The sequence below is a fragment of the Palaemon carinicauda genome, chromosome 40, assembly GCF_036898095.1.
Source record: "Palaemon carinicauda isolate YSFRI2023 chromosome 40, ASM3689809v2, whole genome shotgun sequence".
Classification (NCBI taxonomy): domain Eukaryota; kingdom Metazoa; phylum Arthropoda; class Malacostraca; order Decapoda; family Palaemonidae; genus Palaemon; species Palaemon carinicauda.
The window spans coordinates 38,519,723-38,544,476 of NC_090764.1; the positions used below are offsets into that span (position 1 = coordinate 38,519,723).

The following is a 24,754-nucleotide window of genomic DNA, read 5'->3' on the forward strand; positions in this document are numbered from 1 at the left end:
CTGACCCAGTGGCTACACCTGGGCCGTTGGACTTGCGCGGAAGGGACCTTGCGTTTAAGAGGCCGTGAGACCTTGGTCCATCGTTTCTGGCGTGAAACCTCTTCCGCAGACGAGGAATGAACGGGCTCACTCGTCTTCTTGTGGGTGGGACGATCTGGGAAAGATACGTCCGAAACCACGGAGGGAACGTCTGTCCGCTGATTAAAGCCTGTCGAACCCTTTGGTCGTACGACATTGCTTCTCCCCTGGGCTTGGGAGCTTGCAAGAGGTCCCGGACTGGGAGGACGACAGGCACGAACAGACGCACCCTCATGCGTAACACTAACACTTTTCACTGCACTAACCACTTCACTTCCCACTGCACTTTTACCCTTCAACTCCCTGACGTCAGCCATGAGTTGGTTGCGGTCACTCGCCAATGACTCGACTCTCTCACCCAGAGCCTGGATGGCACGCATCATATCTGCCATCGAAGGTTGTTGAGTGCTAGAAGGGGGATCAGGAGCAACCACTACAGGGGAAGGAATAGGTTGTGGGGCATGGGGAGAGGAAAAATCAACTGAGCGAGACGAACTCCTCCTGACTCTATCTCTCTCTAGCCTACGTGAATATTTCAGGAATTCTTGAAAATCGAATTCCGAAAGCCCAACGCATTCCTCACATCGATCTTCCAATTGACAGGTTTTACCCCGACAATTGGAACAAAAGGTGTGCGGATCGATAGAGGCCTTCGGAAGACGCCTTGAACAGTCCCTAGCGCTACACTTCCTGTACTTGGGGACTTGAGAAGGGTCAGACATCTTGAATTAGTCAAAGGGGGAATTCAAAATCTATCCAAGTCGTCAACAAAAAATCCAAAATTCAATAAAAGAATGCAAGGAAGTATTGAAGATAACCTCTGCACAGCGAAAGCTAATAACCAGAAATGAATACTTCACCAAATAACGTGAAAATCAATCCAGAAAGCAACAGCGTATTTAGTAGGTCTTGCCAGTGGCACGACAGAGAGAAAATTGGTTCTACGTTGACATGGAGTACTTGAGTACCTGCTCGACAGATGGCGCTGTTGATGTACACCCCCACCTGTATAGCGATCGCTGGCGTATTTTGTCCTTAGGTTTTTCTGTCGGGCAGCAGAGCTGACAGCTATATGATCACCGGGTAAGTATATTGAAAAATTTATTTTATAATTAAAATATCATTTTTAAATATTTAACTTAGCCGGTGAATATATATAGCTGATTCACACACAGGGTGGTGGGTAGAGACCAGTTAAATATGTTTACATCTTATGAGCTAAGAGTTTTTATTTCATTTTAGAAGTTATCAATATAACAAAAACAAAATAAATAGGTACCTGGTAAGGAAGTCGACTTAGACGATTACTCTGCCTTATAAGTACGTTTTCCTTACGGAGCCTCGCGATCCTCTTAGGATGCTGACAGACCCCTAGGAGCTGAAGTATCAAGGGCTGCAACCCATACAACAGGACCTCATCAAACCCCTAATCTGGGCGCTCTCAAGAAATGACTTTGACCACCCGCCAAATCAACCAGGATGCGAAAGGCTTCTTAGCCTTCCGGACAACCCATAAAAACAACATTAAAAACATTTCAAGAGACAGATTAAAAGGATATGGAATTAGGGAATTGTAGTGGTTGAGCCTTCACCCACTACTGCACTCGCTGCTACGAATGGTCCCAGTGTGTAGCAGTTCTCGTAAAGAGACTGGACATCTTTTAAGTAAAAAGACGCGAACACTGACTTGCTTCTCCAATAGGTTGCGTCCATTATACTTTGTAGAGATCTATTTTGCTTAAAGGCCACGGAAGTTGCTACAGCTCTAACTTCGTGCGTCTTCACTTTAAGCAAAGCTCGGTCTTCCTCACTCAGATGTGAATGAGCTTCTCGTATTAACAATCTGATAAAGTATGACAAAGCATTCTTTGACATAGGCAAGGATGGTTACTTAACTGAACACCATAAAGCTTCAGATTGGCCTCGTAAAGGTTTAGTACGCTTTAAATAGAACTTAAGAGCTCTAACAGGGCATAAGACTCTTTCTAGTTCATTGCCTACGATCTCCGATAAGCTGGGAATATCGAAAGATTTAGGCCAAGGCCGAGAAGGCAGCTCATTTTTGGCTAGAAAACCAAGTTGCAGCGAACAAGTAGCTTTTTCCGACGAAAATCCAATGTTCTTGCTGAAGGCATGAATCTCACTGACTCTTTTAGCCGAGGCTAAGCATACCAGGAAAAGAGTCTTAAGAGTGAGATCTTTCAGGGAGGCTGATTGTAACGGCTCAAACCTGTCTGACATGAGGAATCTTAGTACCACGTCTAAATTCCATCCAGGGGTAGCCAAACGACGCTCCTTGGTGGTCTCAAAAGACTTAAGGAGGTCTTGCAGATCTTTATTGTTGGAAAGATCTAAGCCTCTATGTCGGAAGACCGATGCCAACATGCTTCTGTAGCCCTTGATAGTGGGAGCTGAAAGGGATCGTCCTTTTCTCAGGTATAAGAGAAAATCAGCTATTTGAGCTACAGAGGTACTGGTCGAGGATACAGAAACTGACTTGCACCAGTCTCGGAAGACTTCCCACTTCGATTGGTAGACTCTAATGGTAGACGCTCTCCTTGCTCTAGCAATCGCACTGGCTGCCTCCTTCGAAAAGCCTCTAGCTCTAGAGAGTCTTTCGATAGTCTGAAGGCAGTCAGACGAAGAGCGTGGAGGCTTTGGTGTACCTTCTTTACGTGTGGCTGACGTAGAAGGTCTACCCTTAGAGGAAGACTTCTGGGAACGTCTACTAACCATCGAAGTACCTCGGTGAACCATTCTCTCGCGGGCCAGAGGGGAGCAACTAATGTCAACCTTGTCCCTTCGTGAGAGGCGAACTTCTGCAGTACCTTGTTGACAATCTTGAACGGTGGGAATGCGTAGAGATCCAGATGTGACCAATCTAGGAGGAAGGCATCTATATGTATTGCTGCTGGGTCCGGGACTGGAGAGCAATAGATTGGAAGCCTCTTGGTCAGCGAGGTTGCAAAGAGATCTATGGTTGGTTGACCCCAAGTGGCCCAAAGTCTCTTGCACACATCCTTGTGGAGGGTCCATTCGGTTGGAATTACTTGCCCTTTCCGACTGAGACAATCTGCTATGACGTTCAAGTCGCCTTGGATGAACCTCGTTACTAGGGAGATGTTTTGACCTTTTGACCAGATGAGCAGGTCCCTTGCGATCTCGTACAACGTCAGTGAGTGGGTACCTCCTTGTTTGGAGATGTACGCCAAGGCCGTGGTGTTGTCCGAGTTTACTTCCACCACTTTGCCTCGAAGGAGATACTCGAAGCTTTTCAAGGCCAGATGAACTGCCAACAGCTCCTTGCAGTTGATATGCATGCTCCTTTGACTCGAGTTCCACAGGCCTGAGCATTCCCGACCGTCCAGTGTCGCGCCCCAGCCCAAGTCCGATGCGTCCGAGAAGAGAACGTGGTTGGGAGTCTGAACAGCCAGGGGAAGACCCTCTCTTAGGTTGATATTGTCCTTCCACCAAGTCAGACAAGACTTTATCTTTCCGGAAATCGGGATCGAGACCGCCTCTAGCGTCTTGTCCTTTTTCCAGTGAAAAGCCAGATGGTATTGAAGAGGACGGAGGTGAAGTCTTCCTAGTGATACAAATTGTTCCAGGGATGACAGCGTCCCTACCAGACTCATCCACAGCCTGACTGAGCAGCGTTCCTTCTTCAGCATCTTCTGGATGGATAGCAGGGCTTGATCTATTCTGGGGGCCGACGGAAAAGCCCGAAAAGCTAGACTGTGAATCTCCATCCCTAAATACAGAATAGTTTGGGATGGGACCAGCTGCGACTTTTCCAAATTGACTAGGAGTCCCAATTCCTTGGTCAGATCTAGAGTCCACTTTAGATCCTTCAGACAGCGACGACTGGAAGAGGCTCTGAGAAGCCAGTCGTCCAAATAAAGGGAGGCTCGGATGTCCGATAAGTGGAGGAATTTGGCTACATTCCTCATCAGCCTCGTAAACACGAGAGGAGCTGTGCTTAGGCCAAAGCACAGGGCCCGAAACTGGTAAACCACATCTTCGAAGACGAATCTCAGAAAAGGTTGGGAGTCTGAGTGAATGGGGATATGGAAGTAGGCGTCCCTTAGGTCTAGCGAGACCATCCAGTCTTCCTTCCTGACCGCTGCTAAGACTGACTTTGTGGTCTCCATGGAGAACTTCGTCTTTGTGACAAAGACATCTAGCACCGGTCTCCAACCTCCTGTCTTCTTCGCAACTAGGAAGAGACGGTTGTAAAATCCCGGTGATCGAAGGTCCGAGACTTTGACCACCGCTCCCTTCTCTAGTAAAAGAGACACTTCCAGTTTCAGGGCTTGTCTCTTTTCTTCCTCTCTGTACCTGGGAGAGAGATCGATGGGGGACGTCGCTAGAGGGGGTTTGCGTACAAAAGGGATTTTGTACCCCTCTCTGAGTAACTTCACAGATTGTTGATCTGCGCCTCTCTTCTCCCAGGCTTGCCAGAAGTTCTTGAGTCTGGCTCCCACTGCTGTCTGAAGTTGCGGGCAGTCAGACTCTGCCCTTGGAGGACTTAGGTCCTTTCCTCTTCCCTCGTTTCCCTTCGGCACGAGCACCTCCTCTGCTGGAGGCTCTGCCACGAAAGGGCGGAATAAAGCGAGACGCTGGAGTGTCTATACTCGGTCTAGCAGAGAATGTAGGCAAAGGGGGAGCTTTGCGAGCCGAGGACGCAACTAGATCATGGGTGTCCTTCTGAACTAACGATGCGGCAATTTCCTTTACCAAGGCTTCAGGAAACAGGCACTTGGAAAGGGGAGCAAAGAGAAGTTCGGATCTCTGGCATGGCGTAACTCCAGCAGACAGGAACGAACAGAGAGACTCTCGCTTCTTCAGGACTCCAGACGTGAATGAGGCAGCTAGCTCATTGGACCCATCACGGACGGCCTTGTCCATGCAGGACATAATGAGCAAGGAAATATCCTTATCTACCGAAGAGATTTTCCTGCTCAGGGCTCCTAAGCACCAGTCTAAAAAGTTAAAGACTTCGAAAGCCCTAAATATCCCTTTAAGAAGGTGGTCCAGGTCCGATGGTGACCAACAAACCTTCGAGCGTCTCATGGCAAGGCGGCGGGGAGAGTCTACAAGACTTGAGAAGTCGCCCTGGGCAGAGGCAGGAACTCCCAAGCCGAGAACTTCTCCCGTGGCATACCAGACGCTCGATCTAGAAGAGAGTTTAGATGGGGGAAAGGCAAATGCTGTCTTCCCTAACCTCTTCTTAGACTCTAACCAGTCTCCCAACAGCCGCAAAGCTCTCTTGGATGAGCGTGAGAGAACGAGTTTCGTAAAGGCAGGTGCGGTAGCAGGCACTCCTAATACAAACTCTGACGGAGGAGAACGAGGAGCCACAGAAACAAAGTGGTCCGGAAACATCTCCTTGAAAACAGCCATGACTTTTCTAAAGTCCAATGATGGATGAGATGGCTTAGGCTCGTCCAGTTCCGAAGGTTGATCGTCTTGTGGTTCAGCAACGTCCTCATCAGATAGTTCCTCATCCGAAAACTGATGAGGAAACGGCAACGGAGTGGGCAACGTCTGGCTCGCTGAGTCCGGTCGCACTGGTGCATGCGTGACGGAGCCGGACGCAACGTCATGGAACTGCTGCACAGTCTGTGAACTGTCAACAACCATGGGTGCGCGAGGACGCGCAGCGTCCACCAGAGACTGTCTAGACCGCCTGGGTTGTGCAGTCAACACCATACCGGGTTGCGGAGGTTGACGCACCGCGTCAAAACAAGTCACCTCTGATGGTTGCTGAACGTCCTGAACGTCAACAACCACCTCCGTGTGTCGCCTAACGTCAACGTGCAGCTGGCAACCCACACTGGGTCGCATGGGAGGAGGAACCACCTCAACTGGTAGACGCGAGAAGGTAACCTCAGCGTCAACAGGACGCACAACAGACCGCTTGGAAGGTTGTTGGCCAGAAGGTTCAGCAGCAACCTTCTCTGAATTAAAGTCCTCCATCAAGGACGCAAGCTTGGACTGCATATCTTGCAGCAAAGCCCATTTAGGGTCTACGGGAGCAGGTGCGGCAACAGACGGGGTTAGCGACTGAGGCGGTACCGCTTTGCCTCTCTTAGGCGGTGAGCAGTCATCAGATGACGGCAACGAGTCCGAACTGACCCAGTGGCTACAACCGGGACGTTGGACTTGTCCTGAAGGGACCGACTTACGTTTTAAAGGTCGTGAGACCTTGGTCCAAAGTTTCTTACGAGAAACACCTTCAGACGACGAGGTAAAGACGGGCTCTCTCGTCTTACGTAGGTAGGGACGATCTTGGGGAGATACGCCTGATACCATGGAGGGAACGTCTGTTCGCTGATCAAGGCCTCTCGAACCCATGCGTCGTACGACATTGCTTCTCCCCTGGGCTTGGGAGCTTGCAAGAGGTCCCGGACTAGGAGGACGACAGGCACGAACAGACGAACCCTCAAGTGCAACACTGTTCACAACACTTTCACTAGGCACTTTATCACTTCCCGCGGCACTTTGGCACTTTAGCTCCTTAACATCCGCCATGAGTTGATTGCGGTCACTTGCAAGGGACTCAACTCTCTCCCCCAGGGCATGGATAGCACGCATCATGTCAGCCATCGATGGTTCCTGAGTGCTAGGAGGGGGGTTAGGAACAACCACTACAGGGGAAGGAATAGGTTGAGGGGCATGAGGAGAGGAAAAATCTATCGACCTAGAAGAACTTCTCCTTAATCTATCTCTCTCTAGCCTGCGTGTGTACTTCTCAAATTCGATAAAATTGAATTCCGAAAGGCCCACGCATTCCTCACACCGATCTTCCAATTGACAGGTTTTACCCCGACAATTGGAACAAACAGTGTGAGGGTCGAGAGAAGCCTTTGGAAGACGCCTAGAACAGTCCCTAGCATTGCATTTTCTAAACTTGGGAACTTGTGAAAGGTCAGCCATTTTGAATTGGTCAAAGGGAAAATTCCAAAAAACGGTCTAAGTCATCAACAATGAATCCGATACAAAAAAGAGTTCAAGGATTTATTTGAAGAGAAACCCTGCACAGCGAAAGCTCAAAACCAAAATAGAGTACTTCACCAAAGATGATGGAAAAAACTCCAGGTTTCAACAGCGAGTAATGTACGTCTTGTCGACACGTCAACAGAGAAGAAATTGAGTCTTTGTTTACATTGAGTATGGTATCTGGCCGACAGTTGGCGCTGATGGGCACACCCGCAACCTGTATAGCAATCGCTGGCGAGTTTTTTACAAGTTTTTTGTCTGTCGAGCAACAGAGTTGCAGCTATATATATTCACCGGCTAAGTTAAATATTTAAAACTTAATAATACTATATAGAAATTTTCAAGATTTGGAAAATTGCACCTTGAATTTATGGTAATAATAACATTTCATATAGATTTTATTAGATGCAAGTATCTAATATACCAGGAAAAATTTAAAAACAGTTTAAAACTTTAGATTCCTTAACTCACCTGTGAATGTAACCTCCCATCTTCTAACTTATATCCTAAGACATCACTAAGAAGCACCAGCAATGGTGCATGCGAATGATTCATGGAAGTCTTAATGCTTTCGTAATTTTTGTCGGACACGGGGTTACAACAAACAAAGCACAAACGAGCTCTGTCAACTTCTTCATGATGTGGACCTTCACTCTAGAAAAGAAAATAACATACGACAATACAGTTACATACAACTAAACTTGTGATGCATGCTGCAGAAAATAACAAATTTGGACGCAATTTGTATTTCTCCTTACTATACAAACCTTGAACTCTATACAGTGGATATTATTTCAGCAAAAGCTGAAACTAGCCAAAAGACTTTTTAGTGAGGTATAACTACACTCAGCTAACTAGCATGGAATAGACAAGTCACCCCACTCAAACACGCACCAGTGAAATGCCGTCACTTTTTGATTGCAAGCAGGACTTTTAGAAGGACTAGGTAATGGCAGGACAGGTATGTGTAAAGAGCTCAAGGTTTACTGTATATAGTTAGGAAAAATACAAATTATTTCCAAATTTGTCACTTGTCCTGATATCTAATATAAACCATTTTGCTCTTTACAATGGAGACTCACCCTTAGGTGGGTGGCTGATTTCTGATCTGGGATGTGATTCTGTGTTATGCACATGCTTAATAGAGCCACCCTGACACATCACTTACTCTTGAAATGTGCGAGAGCTAATGGCCTGGGCAATCGGTGCGATTGTGTTAGAAGTAAGCATTGTGCAAACCTTGTGAAAGGAAGGGCTGTGCCACCTCCTGGAACCTCTTGATTCTCCTTTCGGACAGGAAAACTTTTCCCGTTTGGGTATCTATTTGCATCCTGAGATATAACAATTTCTGAAAAGGTTTGAGAGAAGACGACAGTACTTTGGATTTATGATGATCCTCAGATTCTGACAAAACTTGAGAAGTCTGTCCCGGTGTACTGTAGAAGGGTCTCCAACAAGTCTGCTAGAATTACCCAACTGTCTAGATAACAAAGGAGATGAATGCTGTTGACATGGGCCCAGGTTGAGACTAGAGTGAACACATTTGTAAACATTTGAGGTGTTGTCAACAGGCCAAACCATAGAACCTGAAACTGCTAAATTCTCTCTTGTATGAAGAATTGTAAGTACTTTCTTGATGCTGTATGGATCTGAATCTGGAAGTAGGCATCTTTGAGATCCAGTGTGATCATGAAGTTCTTCAGTTTGACTGTTTCTGCTGTATCCACCTTGAATAGAGTTTGTTGGACAAACTCATTTAGAACTGAGAGGTCAATGATTGGTCTCCAGGCTACAGATGCCTTCTTTACAAGAAAGTCGACTGCAGAAGCCTAGGGAACTGTCGAGGATCTCTTGAAGGTTGTCCATCTCCAACATGGTCTGGACTTCTGCATGAAGGGTAATATCCTTTGAGAGGGAATATAGCATCACTGAATGTTGAGTCAAAGGAGAGTGAGAGAGTGAATGAGACATGGTACCCCGCTTGTAGGATTGAGACCACCCAAGGTTCGGCCACTAGGATCTAACATCTCTGCCACCTGCGTTTCAGGCATCCTCCCATCGATGGTCGGGCAGGTGGAATGGCACCCCCCAGCAGGAGTTTCCACGTCTTCCGCCTCTACCTTCTTTTCCCCTAGCACCTTTACCATGAAATGGCTTTTTGGGGGTTTTGCTTCTTGGCTCTAGATTGCCTAGAAGCTACTGGTGTCTTTTTCTGTGCCTATCTATAGACAGGAGATGATATCAGTACAGAAGGTGCTGAAGAGTGGGGGTGAGAAGTCCCTGCCCTGTGCAGGAGGCAGTCTTAACTTGCTTTCCTCCAGCACTACGCAACTACCTCAATGTCTTCCAAACTAAACAGGGAAGAACCCTCCATCAAGGAGTTACGCAACTTGAGAATTTCTCCCTTTGGAACCAGGCTTAGGAATTTGGAATTCTCGCCATTTCAAAATTCAATACAGTCACAGGTTGACAGACTTATGGGCAAGAAACTCAACAGCTCTTCCCCAGAAAGCAAAAAGGTATTCATCACTTCTTTTTATCTGGGTCCAACAGCCTATGGAGAAAGACCAGTAGTCTATTCATGAAGCAGCTTGCAAAGTTGCCTTTGCCCCCCACTCAATGTTTGCGCTTCTACCGCCAAGAAAGTCTCCTGTTGTTCCGCCAATCTATCAATGGGCATATTATGTGCCAAAGTTGAGACTGCTGGGACCATTTGCAGTGACAAGGGATCATCTTGCAAGATGACATAGTACCTCCTTTGCTGAATAAATGGTAAGTGTCTTTGTCTTTCAATTCGTTCAAATTCAAGACTCGCACCCATAGGAGCCTGGGTTGGGTTACATTCGTCAATGGATACTCCGGCAAGGGACAGAGACCTAGAGGGAAGGCTCTGTGTCACCGGCAACGACGAGGAAGGTACTGCTCGGTGAAAGCCCTTCTGTCGATTTGGGTCCTCAAGCTCTTTCAAGACCCAGTTCTTCGGAGGAGTTTTAGCATCCTTCCACTCCCAGGGCTTAGTGGCGAAAGAGAAAAGGAGACTAGGAGTCTCCTTTCAAGGTGGCCCCATTGACTGCAAACCCTACGGATGCACCAAAGGGGACATAACAGGCTCCGGGGTCGGAGTGGTTGGAGCTGTACGAACTAACTTAACCAGCAATAGCCTATAGTTGTCCGGGAACAAAATGTCCCTTGGAGACCTTGAACCTCAGCTGGCTCTCGGGGAAAAGGTGTCTCCTGGGGGCAGAGTCTTCTGCCATGGCACCCTATGTCTATTGTTCATGTTAACTAAGATAATTCCCAGATTCTTCCACAAGGGATCAGGCTTGACATGGGCAGTCTTGGAGTCTAGATACCAGTGACCTTGAGTTGAAGGAGACTACAAGAGTGGAGGAAGAGCATGCTTGACACCAGCACACCTGCACCAAGGGTCCACCGGTGGACTGGGACTCCTGCAAAATCATGACACCAAGAGAGGGAGAGGCACAGGTTGCTTAAAGGACCCTGATGACTGGGTTGGAGCAGGGTTGATGACAGCCTTCATGAGCTCTGAAAACCATGGCACATTCTTTGCGAATGAAGGAACAGCTGCGAGAGCCTTTTGCAAGTCATGTTCATGAATGCACTGGAAACCAGCAACCACTTGTCTAAAAGAGCGAGCCGAGGTATGTATGTGCGTCACCACAGTAGATCGTGCATCAGGAAAAGCAAACAGGCCTTCAACAGGAGCGGGAACTCACCTGTCCACCACTAGCAAGCAAGAAAGATTAATCAGTACTCACTGGAGCGTGTAACCCTGTGCTGAAAACATATATTATTATTATTATTATTACTAGCTAAGCTACAATCCTGTTTGGAAAAGCAAGATGCTATAAGCCCTAGGGCTCCAACAGGGAAAAATAGCCCAGTAAGGAAAGGAAATAAGGAAATAAATAAACGATATAAGAAGTAATGAAAACTAAAATAAAATACTTTAAAAACATTACAACATATTAAATTTATAAACTATAAAAGGACTTATGCAAGCTGTACAACATAAAAACATTTGCTGCGAGTTTGAGCTTTTGAAGTTCTACTGATTCAACTAACCGATTAGGAAGATCATTCCACAACTTGGTCACAGCTGGAATAAAACTTCTAGAGTACTGTGTAGTATTGAGCCTCATGATGGAGAAGGCCTGACTATTAGTATTAACTGCATACCTAGTATTACGAAAAGGATGGAATTGTCCGGGAAGATCTGAATGTAAAGGATGGTCAGAATTATTAAAATTTTATGCAACATGCATAATGAACTAATTGAACGACGGTGCCAAAGGCTAATATCTAGATCAGGAATATGAAATTTAATAAAATGTTATTTTTATTAATAAAATAAATTTTTGAATATACTTACCCGGTGATCATATAAGCTGCAGCTCTGCTGCCCGACAGAAAAACCTACAGTCAAAATACGCCAGCGATCGCTATGCAGGAGGGGGTGTACATCAACAGCGCCATTTGTCGAGCAGGTACTTAGTACTCCAAGTAAACAAAGAACCAATTTTCTCCTCGGTCCACTGGGTCTCTATTGGGGAGGAAGGGAGGGTCCTTTAATATATGATCACCGGGTAAGTATATTCAAAAATTTATTTTATTAATAAAAATAACATTTTTCAATATTAAACTTAGCCGGTGATCATATAAGCTGATTCACACCCAGGGGGGTGGGTAGAGACCAGCATTACATGATTACATTATTATGAGCTAAGTATTTTGTATTTCATTTTAGCAGTTATTCAAAATAACAAACATAAAATAAATAAGTACCTGGTAAGGAAGTCGACTTGAACAATTACTCTGCCTTTTTAAGTACGTCTTCCTTACTGAGCCTCGCGATCCTCTTAGGATGCTGAGCGACTCCTAGGAGCTGAAGTATCAAGGGTTGCAACCCATACTAAAGGACCTCATCACAACCTCTAATCTAGGCGCTTCTCAAGAAAAGAATTTGACCACCCGCCAAATCAACCAGGATGCGAAAGGCTTCTTAGCCTTCCGGACAACCCAAAAAACAACAATAAAAACATTTCAAGAGAAAGATTAAAAAAGGTTATGGAATTAGGGGAATGTAGTGGTTGAGCCCTCACCCACTACTGCACTCGCTGCTACGAATGGTCCCAGGGTGTAGCAGTTCTCGTAAAGAGACTGGACATCTTTAAGATAAAAAGACGCGAACACTGACTTGCTTCTCCAATAGGTTGCGTCCATTATACTCTGCAGAGATCTGTTTTGTTTAAAGGCCACTGAAGTTGCGACAGCTCTAACTTCATGTGTCCTTACCTTCAGCAAAGCATGGTCTTCCTCATTCAGATGGGAATGAGCTTCTCGTATCAACAGTCTGATATAATAGGAAACTGCATTCTTTGACATAGGTAAAGAAGGTTTCTTAATAGCACACCATAAAGCTTCTGACTGTCCTCGTAAAGGTTTAGTTCGTCTTAAATAGAACTTAAGAGCTCTAACAGGGCATAAGACTCTTTCTAGTTCATTTCCAACCAAATTAGAAAGGCTTGGAATATCGAACGATTTCGGCCAAGGACGAGAAGGTAGTTCGTTTTTGGCTAGAAAACCAAGCTGTAAAGAACATGTAGCCGTTTCAGATGAAAATCCGATGTTCCTGCTGAAGGCGTGTATCTCACTGACTCTTTTAGCTGTTGCTAAGCAGACGAGGAAAAGAGTCTTTAAAGTGAGATCTTTAAAGGAGGCTGATTGTAGTGGCTCGAACCTTTCTGACATAAGGAATCTTAGTACCACGTCTAAATTCCAACCTGGTGTGGCCAAACGACGCTCCTTTGAGGTCTCAAAAGACTTAAGGAGGTCCTGTAGATCTTTGTTGTTGGAAAGATCTAAGCCTCTGTGACGGAAGACTGCTGCCAACATGCTTCTGTAACCTTTGATCGTGGGAGCTGAAAGAGATCTTTCCTTCCTCAGGTATAATAGGAAGTCAGCTAATTGGGTTACAGAGGTACTGGTTGAGGATACTGATACCGACTTGCACCAGCTTCGGAAGACTTCCCACTTCGACTGGTAGACTCTAAGAGTGGATGTCCTCCTTGCTCTAGCAATCGCCCTGGCTGCCTCCTTCGAAAAGCCTCTAGCTCTCGAGAGTCTTTCGATAGTCTGAAGGCAGTCAGACGAAGAGCGTGGAGGCTTGGGTGTACCTTCTTTACGTGTGGCTGACGTAGAAGGTCCACTCTTAGAGGAAGAGTTCTGGGAACGTCCACCAGCCATTGAAGTACCTCGGTGAACCATTCTCTCGCGGGCCAGAGGGGAGCAACCAACGTCAACCTTGTCCCTTCGTGAGAGGCGAACTTCTGCAGTACCTTGTTGACAATCTTGAACGGGGGGAATGCATAAAGGTCTAGATGGGACCAATCCAGTAGAAAAGCATCTATATGAACTTCTGCTGGGTCCGGGATTGGCGAGCAATAATTTGGGAGCCTCTTGGTCATCGAGGTTGCAAAGAGAACTATGGTAGGTTGGCCCCATGTGGCCCATAGTCTCTTGCACACATTCTTGTGTAGGGTCCATTCTGTTGGGATGATTTGACCCTTCCGACTGAGGCGGTCCGCCATGACATTCATGTTGCCTTGAATGAACCTCGTTACTAGAGACAGGTTTAGATCTCTTGACCAGGTGAGGAGGTCCCTTGCGATCTCGTACAACGTCATAGAATGGGTCCCTCCTTGCTTGGAGATGTACGCCAAGGCCGTGGTGTTGTCTGAGTTCACCTCCACCACCTTGCCTAGAAGGAGGGACTTGAAGCTTTTCAAGGCCAGATGAACTGCCAGTAGCTCCTTGCAGTTGATATGTAACGTTCTTTGATCCGAGTTCCAAGTGCCCGAGCATTCCCGACCGTCTAATGTCGCACCCCAGCCCGTGTCCGATGCGTCCGAGAAGAGAAGGTGGTCGGGGGTCTGAACAGCCAGGGGCAGACCCTCTCTGAGGTAGATGTTGTCCTTCCACCAAGTCAGTGATGACTTCATCTTCTCGGAAATGGGGATCGAGACCGCTTCTAGCGTCTTGTCCTTTCTCCAGTGAACAGCTAGGTGAAATTGAAGGGGACGGAGGTGCAGTCTCCCTAACGCAATGAACTGGTCCAGTGATGAAAGCGTCCCTATCAGACTCATCCACTGTCTGACTGAACATCGGTCCTTCTTTAGCATGTTCTGGATGCATCCTTGGGCTTGACTTATTCTGGGGGCCGACGGAAAAGCCCGAAAAGCTTGACCGTGAATCTCCATCCCTAGGTACACTATAGTTTGGGATGGGACCAGTTGGGACTTTTCCATATTGACCAGGAGACCCAATTCCTTGGTCAGATCTAGAGTCCACTTTAGATTCTCCAGACAGCGACGACTGGACGAAGCTCTTAGAAGCCAGTCGTCCAAATAGAGGGAGGCTCTGATGTCTGCTAAATGCAGGAATTTGGCAATATTCCTCATCAGTTTCGTAAAGACAAGAGGCGCCGTGCTTAGGCCAAAGCACAGGGCTTGAAATTGGTAGACAACCTTCCCGTAAACGAACCTTAGAAAAGGTTGGGAATCTGGGTGGATGGGGACGTGAAAGTAAGCGTCCTTGAGGTCTAAAGAGACCATCCAGTCTTCCTTCCTGACCGCTGCTAGAACAGACTTTGTCGTCTCTATGGCGAACGTCTGCTTTGTGACAAAGACATTCAGAGCACTGACGTCTAGCACCGGTCTCCACCCTCCTGTCTTCTTTACCACTAAGAAGAGACGGTTGTAGAAGCCCGGGGATTGATGGTCCCGGACTTTGACTACCGCTCCCTTTTCTAGTAAGAGAGACACCTCCTGCTTCAAAGCTAGTCTCTTGTCCTCCTCTCTGTACCTGGGAGAGAGGTCGATGGGAGTCGTTGCTAGAGGGGGCTTGCGCAAGAACGGGATCTTGTACCCTTCTCTGAGCAACTTCACAGATTGTGCATCTGCGCCCCTGTTCTCCCAGGACTGCCAGTAGTTCTTGAGTCTGGCTCCCACTGCTGTCTGAAGAAGGTGGCAGTCAGACTCTGCCTCTAAAGGACTTGGTACCTTTCTTCTTACTCCCACGTTTACCTTCGGCACGAGCACTTCCTCTGCTGGAGGCTCTGCCACGAAAGGGCGGAATAAATCTTGACGCTGGAGTATCCATCCTGGGTCTAGACACGGTAGGCAAAGGGGTGGCTTTGCGGGCAGATGACGCAACCAGGTCACGCGTGTCTTTTTGAATCAAGGAGGCAGCAATCTCCTTGATCAACTCCTCTGGGAAGAGGCACTTTAAGAGAGGAGCAAACATAAGTTCCGATCTCTGACATTGTGTTACTCCAGCTGACAAGAAGGAGCAAAGGTTTTCCCGTTTCTTGAGGACCCCGGAAACGAACGAAGCCGCAAGCTCACTGGAACCGTCCCGTATGGCCTTGTCCATGCAGGACATAATGAGCATGGAAGTTTCCTTGTCAGAAGGGGAGGTCTTCCTGCTCAACGCTCCCAAACACCAATCCAAAAAGTTAAAAACCTCAAAGGCTCTGAACACTCCTTTCATCAGATGGTCTAAGTCTGAAGGAGTCCAACAAATCTTAGAGCGTCTCATGGCTAGCCTGCGGGGAGAGTCTACTAGACTTGAGAAGTCGCCCTGGGCAGAGGCAGGAACTCCCAAGCCGAGAACTTCTCCCGTGGCATACCAGACGCTCGATCTGGAAGCGAGTTTCGCAGGGGGAAACAAGAATGCTGTCTTCCCAAGGTGCTTTTTGGACTGCATCCAATCTCCCAACACTCTTAAAGCTCTCTTGGACGAGCGGGCGAGGACGAGCTTCGTAAAGGCAGGCGCGGATGACTGCGTGCCTAAAGCGAACTTAGATGGAGGAGAGCGTGGGGCTGCAGAAACAAACTGATCAGGATACAACTCCTTGAACAGTGCAAGAACTTTTCTAAAGTCCAAGGAGGGAGGCGTGGTCTTGGGTTCGTCGATGTCCGTGTGCGGGTCGTCAAGGTGTGCAGCGTCGTCATCATCAGAGTCCATCATCTGAATACTGAGGAGGAAGCGGCAAAGGAGTAGGAATTGGCTGGTCAGCTGAGTCCGGCAGCACGGGTGCATGCGTGACTGCACTGGACGCAACGTCATGGAACTGTTGGCCAGTCTGTGAGCTGGCAACAACCATAGCAGCGCGGGGGCGGAAAGCGTCTACTCCTGACTGTCTAGTCTGCTGTGGGCGAGTGGTGGTAACCACACTGGGTTGCGGAGGTTGACGCACCGTGTCAAAACAAAACAACTTAGGTTGTTGTTGTAACTCGCTGAACGTCAACATGCGGCTGGCAGGGTACACTGAGCATGGGTGGCGGGACTCTCACAGCTGGAGTGCGGGAGAAGGTAGCCTCAGCGTCCACTGGACGCACAACCGTGGTTGGTTGTAGGCTAACGGGTGCAGCGTCAACCTTCTCCGCACGAAAGTCCTGCATTAAAGATGTTAACTGCGTCTGCATGGTCTGCAGCAAAGACCACTTAGGGTCTACAGAAGCAGGTGCGGCAACAGACGGTGTTACTGCCTGTTGCGGTACCGCTTTGCCTCTCTTAGGAGGTGTGCAGTCATCGGATGACTGCAGCGAGTCCGAACTGACCCAGTGGCTACAACTGGGCCGTTGGACTTGCGCGGAAGGGACCGACTTGCGTTTAAGAGGCCGTGAGACCTTGGTCCATTGTTTCTTCCGAGAAACATCTTCCGCAGACGAGGAATAAATGGGCTCTCTCGTCTTCTTGTGGGTGGGGCGATCTTGGTAAGATACGTCCGAAACCACGGAGGGAACGTCTGTCCGCTGATTAAAGCCTGTCGAACCCTTTAGTCGTACGACATTGCTTCTCCCCTGGGCTTGGGAGCTTGCAAGAGGTCCCGGACTGGGAGGACGACAGGCACGAACAGACGCACCCTCAAGCGCAACACTAACACTTTCCACAACACTACCACTCACTTTATCACTACCCACTGCACTCTTACCCTTCAACTCCTTGACGTCTGCCATGAGTTGGTTACGGTCACTCGCCAATGACTCGACTCTCTCACCCAGAGCCTGGATGGCACGCATCATATCTGCCATCGAAGGTTGTTGAGTGCTAGAAGGGGGATCAGGAGCAACCACTACAGGGGAAGGAATAGGTTGTGGGGCATGGGGAGAGGAAATATCAACGGAGCGAGATGAACTTCTCCTGACTCTATCTCTCTCTAGCATACGTGAATATTTCAGGAATTCGAGAAAATCGAATTCCGAAAGCCCAACGCATTCCTCACATCGATCTTCCAATTGACAGGTTTTACCCCGACAATTGGAACAAACGGTGTGGGGATCGATAGAGGCCTTCGGAAGACGCCTTGAACAGTCCCTAGCACTACACTTTCTGTATTTAGGGACTTGAGAAGGGTTAGCCATCTTGAATTAGTCAAAGGGAAATCCAAAATCTATCCAAGTCGTCAACAAATAATCCAAAAATCAATAAAAGAATGCAAGGATGTATTGAAGATAACCTCTGCAAAGCGAAAGCTAATAACTAGAAATGTGTACTTCACCAAAATCTGTGAAAACCAATCCAGTAAGCAACAGCGAATTTAGTAGGTCTTGCCGGTGGCACGACAGAGAGAAAATTGGTTCTTTGTTTACTTGGAGTACTAAGTACCTGCTCGACAGATGGCGCTGTTGATGTACACCCCCTCCTGCATAGCGATCGCTGGCGTATTTTGACCGTAGGTTTTTCTGTCGGGCAGCAGAGCTGCAGCTTATATGATCACCGGCTAAGTTTAATATTGAAAACTGAAAGTTCCTGTCCAACAAATTAAGATGAAAATCAGCAGCTGAAGACCAAACAGGAGAACAATACTTGAAACAAGGTAAAATGAAAGAATTAAAACACTTCTTCAGAATAGATTGATCACTAAAAATGTTGAAAGACTTTCTCAATAAGCCAATTTTTTGTGCAATTGAAGAAGACACAGACCTAATGTGTTTCTCAAAAGTAAATTTTCTGTTGAAAATCACACCTAAAATTTTGAAGGAGTTATACAAAGGTAAAGAAGCATTATCAATGCAGAGATCCAGATGTTGAGGAGCCACCGTCCTTGACCTACTTGCAATCATGCTTTGAGTTTTGTTAGGATTCAACTTCATATCCCATAATTTGCACCATGTACTAATTTTAGCTAGATCTCTATTAAGGGATTCACCAACCCCAAAATTGATGCAAAGAGAGTAGCATCATCTGCATATGCAACAAGCCTGTTTTCTAGACCAAACCACATGTCATGCGTATATAGTATGAAAAGTAATGGGCCAAAAACACTACCCTGAGGAACACCAGATATCACATTCCAATACTCACTATGGTGCCCATCAACAACTCTCTGCGATTTATTACTTGAAAATTCAATAATGATGCTAAGAAACGACCCGCCCACTCCCAACTGTTTGACTTTGAAAACAAGGGCCTCATGATTAACACGGTCAAAGACAGCACTAAAATCAAGGCCAATCATACGAACTTCCTGACCACAATCAAGGGATTTCTGTACAGCATTGGAGGTTGTAAGAAGGGCATCACATGCTCCAAGGCCTTTACGAAAACCAAATTGCAAATTAAGGAACAAATGATTACCCTCAGCAAACCTATTAAGACGTTTTGCCAAAAGACATTTAAAAACTTTAGATATGGGAGTTATTCATAGAAAAGAGGAAAGGGTTTGTATTTGTGAATGAACAAAAGGAAATTAAGTTATATACACAAAACCCAAAATGGTATATACTTTTAAAACTATATACTGTACTGTTCATTTATCATGAAAAAGAAGAAGAAGAAGAAGAAGAAGAAGAAGAGGAAGAAGAAGAGGAAGAAGAAGAAGAAGAAGAAGAAGAAGAGGATGAAGAAGAAGAAGAAGAAGAAGAAGAGCCATTAGTATTCAACACAAAAATATCGCAGTAATGCTACTCTAAATTAACTTTTCTTTTTGTGTCCTAAAGATATGAGTAGTACAGTACAGTATTAGTTTACACCCAATAAGTTCCATAATTTTAAGTTCAATAGATACTCATTAAATTGAAAAAAAAAAAAAATACTGGTACAATCAACTACAGTATACTGGAACAAAAAACACAGTAAAGTACCTGGTTTTCCATAACAGGCTGAGTCGACATATAATTCGTAGCAGACCCTGCTACCTGATTTCCTGTACTACCATCTGCCGTTACGACAAACGAACTACCCGCTGATATCATTCCTTGTGAATGGGCTGCGGGTGGGGAAAATCCTTCATATACGACTTCTGGAGAGTCATTTGCACTCTCATCCCACTTTTCAGCCATCTAAAATAAGAGAAAATTAAGATCACAAACAAAAACTAAACTTTGTTGGTCAACACAACAAGCAGCATCTATATAAATAAAAAAAAAAAAAAACGCAATGATGGCATGGAGCTCTCTTAAATCAATTACAGTACAACTGTTCCCCTAAAAACTTTAAAAATATAACCAAGCAACAGGTTTCAACAAAGAATTAGTCCATTAATCATATACAAATCAATTCCTTAGGCAAAGCACAAAACTACTGTGTACTGTAGTATAAAAATTAATCTTAGAAATAGCACTCAACAAAGACATATGAAATGATATTGTAAAGTACTGTAATTTGTATTTTTTCAAACAAAACAAACCTAAGTCTTTTAATAGAAATGTGACTTCATCAAAGTTGGAACAATAGTTTAAACTTTTTATGAGGTAATTAATTGCCTGTGGAGTAGTGGGTATTCCCAGCTTACCTGACCAATGGAGCAACTCTAAGATCAAAAGATCTCTAGGACTTATGAGGCAGTTGAGGTGGGAAGTGTAAGTTAAAGGAATCAGATTTGTATAGTTAGGAAAAATACAAATTAAAGTACAAAAAAAAATTTATTATGACTTCTTACATGAATACAAACCATCATCCTTTAAAAGGAGACTCATCCTTAAGAAGGCGTAAGTGCCTATGACTATAACTGGCTGATTAACTAACCCAGGAGATGTCAATGAACTTTGCTCCTCCTTCTAAATACCTGCACAGGAAGAGGTCCCTACCAAATACTGGTAAATGATTACGGAAGAACGTATGGACATTTATGAGAATTGAGTCCGCATACATTCTGTCCGCACTCCCCTCTCGTAAGGAAGGACGTAAGAGACACTTCCAATTCAATTATACAGTAATTGTTAAGAAAAAGTTATTTGGTTGAGTTCTTTACCGCATCTAGTGTCCAATCTACTCAGTGGCATGATTGCTGCACCCAAAGAAAGAGTATAAAGAAAGGAGAAATAGCTAGACATTCTTACCTTTCGCTAAAGAGTGACGTTGCAACCACTATCTTACACAAGACACCTATTGTCCCATGAGGTACCTGGGCTAGCCACAGGTCCGAGGGTAACTGTATACAGGGAGTTGTGGGTATACTATACTCCCGAGAGGATATTGTCAATCATCCATCAAGCTCGATCATCCCTTGTTTTCTAATCTACTGAAACCAGAAGGTAGGGAAATTGCAGGCTCCTTACCAGTGATGCTTCCAATAGCCCTAGAGCGATCGCTGGTGTGGAAGCCCGTGTGAAATGAACTCTCCCCAATGACGAGGGAGGTTTCAGAAGACATTGCAGGAGCAACTGCATTACTTCATTACTTTAGATAAAATGAATTTCAAAGTGTTATCCGTATAATATCACAAATTATTAGTAATTTGTATTTTTCCTAACATACTTACCGAGAAACACTTTCTTAGGAGTCACCTGGAACCTCCTCTCAAACGATCAGAGTTTTGTGTAGTTTACCCTACAGTACTCCCATTTTCTATAATGGTAGGCCTAGCGGAGGAAAACGTGCTCTGAGGGCAAACCAAGGTAGGCCGCATGCTCTCTCGGGTTGTAAGATTCAGTAAGTTCTATGAAAGTAACAATACTAAAGATCAGTGAGGCACCTGGGGGAAGGAAGGGAGGGCCATAACACGAAAGTGTTTCTCGGTAAGTATGTTAGGAAAAATACAAATTACTAATAATTTGTGATTTGTTCTAACACAGAGACTTACCTCGAAACACTTTCTTAGGAGACTTACACTTTAGGAGGTGGGAGTGCCTCCCTGACTAAAGACCCAAACAACTGGAAAGAAGGATAAACTACACAAAGAGCTCATTACCAGTGTAAAAAAGTACTCCCCCAACATAATTCCTTGATGAAGTATAGATATACGGGGGTTGTGCAGGACTACTGTCTAAGACCTATGGAAAAACCATCTAAGGACTTCCTCGTACATTCCTTGAGGTAGTGCGAAGTGAACGTCGATTGGTTAGACCAAGTGCCTGCTCTAAGAATCTGAGCTACTGCCATGTTCTTTTCAAAAGCTAGAGAGGTACTTCTACCTCTAACGTCATATGCCCTGGGCTTTCCTGGAACTAAAAGTCCTGCACTAGAATAAGCTTGAATGATGACTTGCCTGAGCCCAAAGGAAATGGTGTTTTTGGAAATTTTCTTTTTCCGTCGCACCCGTGGAGACAAAAAGATACTTTTTGCCCGGGCAGAGATTCGCCGTCCTCTTAGATATTTCCTTATAACTCTGACAGGACACAAATTCAAGTCACCTTGATTACCTGATTTTGGAATTGCTGGAATGAGAAACCCTCGAACCTAGGATCCCAAACGGATGGATTTTGGGTTTTGGCGACAACTTAAAGGAGATATCTCTCCAACCCCTTGAGTGTTCTACCACGTAGGACAACCCATGAATTTCTCTTATTCTCTTCGCTGACGCCAAAGCTAACAAGAAGACCGCCTTAAGCGTAAGATTCCTGTCCACTATATCCTTCAAAAGTTCGAAGGGAGGCTTACTAAGCATATCTAGAACTCTAGCCAGGTCCCATTGCGGAACCTTAGGAGACGAGGGAGGACAGGACTGCTCAAAGCTCTTGATGAGCATCGAGATGTGTCTAGAAGAACCTAGATCTATTCCTTTCAAGAGAAAAACTTGTCCAAGGGCGGCTCGTACCCCTTTACTGCTGAAATCGACATGCCCAACTCATCTCTGAGGTGAACGAGAAAGTCTGCGATGTCGGGTACCGATGCTTCTAAAGGCTTTATTTTCTTTGAAGCACACCATTTAGTAAAATCTGCCCATTTTACTTGGTAGACTGCTGTAGAGGGCTGTCTCAGGTAAAGTCACATTCTAACAGCTGTCTTGGTCGAATACCCTTGTTTTTTCGGGAGGCTCTGGATAACCTCCAGGCGTGAAGACGAAGGGATTGAGGATTCTCGTGGAACCTCAGAAAGTGTGGCCGCCTCAGGAGGTCTGGTCTGTCTGGAAGAGGCCACGGAGGGAGAATAGCCAGACCTTTTAGGTCTGCGAACCACTCTCTCTCCGGCCACCAAGGCACTACCAAAGCCATCTTTAGGTTGTTGGCTGCCCTTACTCTGTTAAGAATCTGCCTGATCAGGTTGAAAGGAGGAAAGACGTAAACGTCCAGATTGTCCCACTTGTGCTGAAAGGCGTCCTCCAATGCCGCCTTTGGGTCTGGGACAGGAGAACAGAATACGGGAAGTTGCGCGTTCAGCCTTGTCGCGAAGAGATCCATTACCGGTGAACCCCACATTCGGATGATGTATCTTGCTACCTTGGGGTGAAGAGACCATTCTGTCCCTACTACTTGGCCTACCCTCCTGGGGCCGTCGGCTAGAACGTTTTTCTTTCCCGGAATGAATCTCGCCGACAGTCTGACTTGTTCCGCTTCTGCCCATTTCAGGACTTACAAGTCGAGAACGCACAACTCCTTCGACTTCAATCCTCCTTCCTTCTTTATGTACTGTGGCATTGTCCGAAATTAACACCACTGAGTTTCCCTTTAGAAATGGACTGAAGTGTAGACAGGCTTCCTGAACAGCCCTCATCACCAGAACATTGATGTGGAGAGACTTCTCTTTTTCCGTCCAACTGCCTCTCGCTGCTTTTCCTAGAAGATGGGATCCCCACCCTTCTTTTGATCCGTCTGTGAAGAGCAGAAGCTCTGGAGGTCCGGAGGACAGAGGCATCCCTTTCAGAGTGTTCGCTCGATCTTTCCACCATTCCAGGGACTGTTTGGTCTCCAGTAGAACTGGAACAATCACGTCTGGGGAACTTCTCTGATCCCACCGATCTTAAAAGTTCCACTGGATGCTCTTGAGCTTCTGTCTTCCTTGGGGGACCATCATCTCTAAGGACACTAGGTGTCTTATCAACCTCTGCCAAACCTTTGCTCTTCTGGGTTGACCCGCCAGGAAGGGACGGAGAACTGGGTCTAGATTGGTCAGCCTGTCTACTGATGGAAACGCCTGGCTGAAGAGAAGGAATTCCTATGGGTGGAAGGGGCTGAATTGGTTCCCCTTCGGGAGGGATTCGCTGACTGAGCCCACTGTGATGTCGAAGGTACTCTCCTCACTTGAGTTGGGGAAGACCGAGAACTAGCAGGCGCCTCGGATACAGGCCTTCTAAATACCGCTCTCCTCGCTGATTGAGCCTTCGGCAAGATGGTATCTTTCTTCTTAGCCAGTTTCTCCGCAATTTCTTGGAAAGGTTCTTCAGGACCGAGTCTCTTCTCCTCAAGACCCAGTTCGCAGATAATGCCAAGGCCTGGAACGTGAGAAACTCAAGGGCACAGCAGCCCGATCCGACCAAGTCCTTTAGGGCTTCTCGCTTTGTAGGGTCCAAAGAGTCCGTCGAGATCTGGGTACGTACTAAAGTAGTAGCCCACCAGTCCAACCATGAGGCGACATTCACGAGATCCTAGGTCACCTCCTCCATCATGATGGACTCGGATTGTGAAAAGAAAATGGGCGCGGCAGACGCCCTGTCTTCCGGGGCACCTTGTCCTAACACTTCTAGGACGTCCTTTAGCTTGCTAGCCCCATGTGGACGTCCGTCTAAAGCATAATACTTGCTTTGTGATTTCAGGCCCTTTAGCAGTTTGGCCGAACTGTGACCTTTGGAGGTGTCCCTATTGCGGGTGACCACCTTATCAATATTCCCCAACTTTACGTCCCTCGCCTCGGGAAGAGCCAAAGATGACTTCTTCTGGACGGGCTCCTCCATAATCCTGTTAAGGCCAGAGCGCCAGACATCTTCTTCCTGATGTAGTGGCTCCTAAATTTATTGTGACTCCTTATAAGATCACCCTCCTATAAGCGGAGTCCTCCGGCGCTCCAAGATCCGCGTCCGCATCCACGTCCTCCGTCCGGCGATGGGGTGTAGATTCATCACGGGCACCTTCGCTCTGACGGGACCCGCGGCTAAGACCTTCTGGAGAGACGGGCGCCTCTGTCACTTTCCGAGCCTTTGATAATGGGACGGGCTCCTCCGTGAAGGAGTTCGACGGAGGGATCCGTGCACGTGTAGAGTCAACACGGGCACCTCCGCTCTGACGAGTCTCACGGTTAAGCCTTTCAGGAGAGACGGGTGCCTCCGTCATTTGACGAGTCTTCGACAAGAGGACGGGCTCCTCCGTGGAGGTGTTCGACGGAGGGATCCGTACACGACGATAACCTCCACGGGCTGACTCGTCGAGGCTGCCCCCGGAGAGCCTCACCACAGAGCCTGTGACTGTAGTCAGGTCTTTGAGCTTACTCTGGA

The 24,754-nt window shown here is 46.5% G+C and overlaps 1 protein-coding gene across 1 annotated transcript in view; it reads right to left on the reverse strand.

Moving 5' to 3' along the window:
• The window catches only part of LOC137631688 (uncharacterized), a 69,948-nt gene that overhangs the window by 29,754 nt on the left and 15,440 nt on the right, over nt 1-24,754 (reverse strand). The window contains exons 2-3 of the mRNA XM_068363565.1: nt 19,251-19,448; nt 7,552-7,734 (exon numbers count right to left, since the gene is read on the reverse strand). Coding sequence (XP_068219666.1) covers nt 7,552-7,734; nt 19,251-19,448 — 381 coding nt within the window. The remainder of the gene's footprint in view (nt 1-7,551; nt 7,735-19,250; nt 19,449-24,754) is intronic.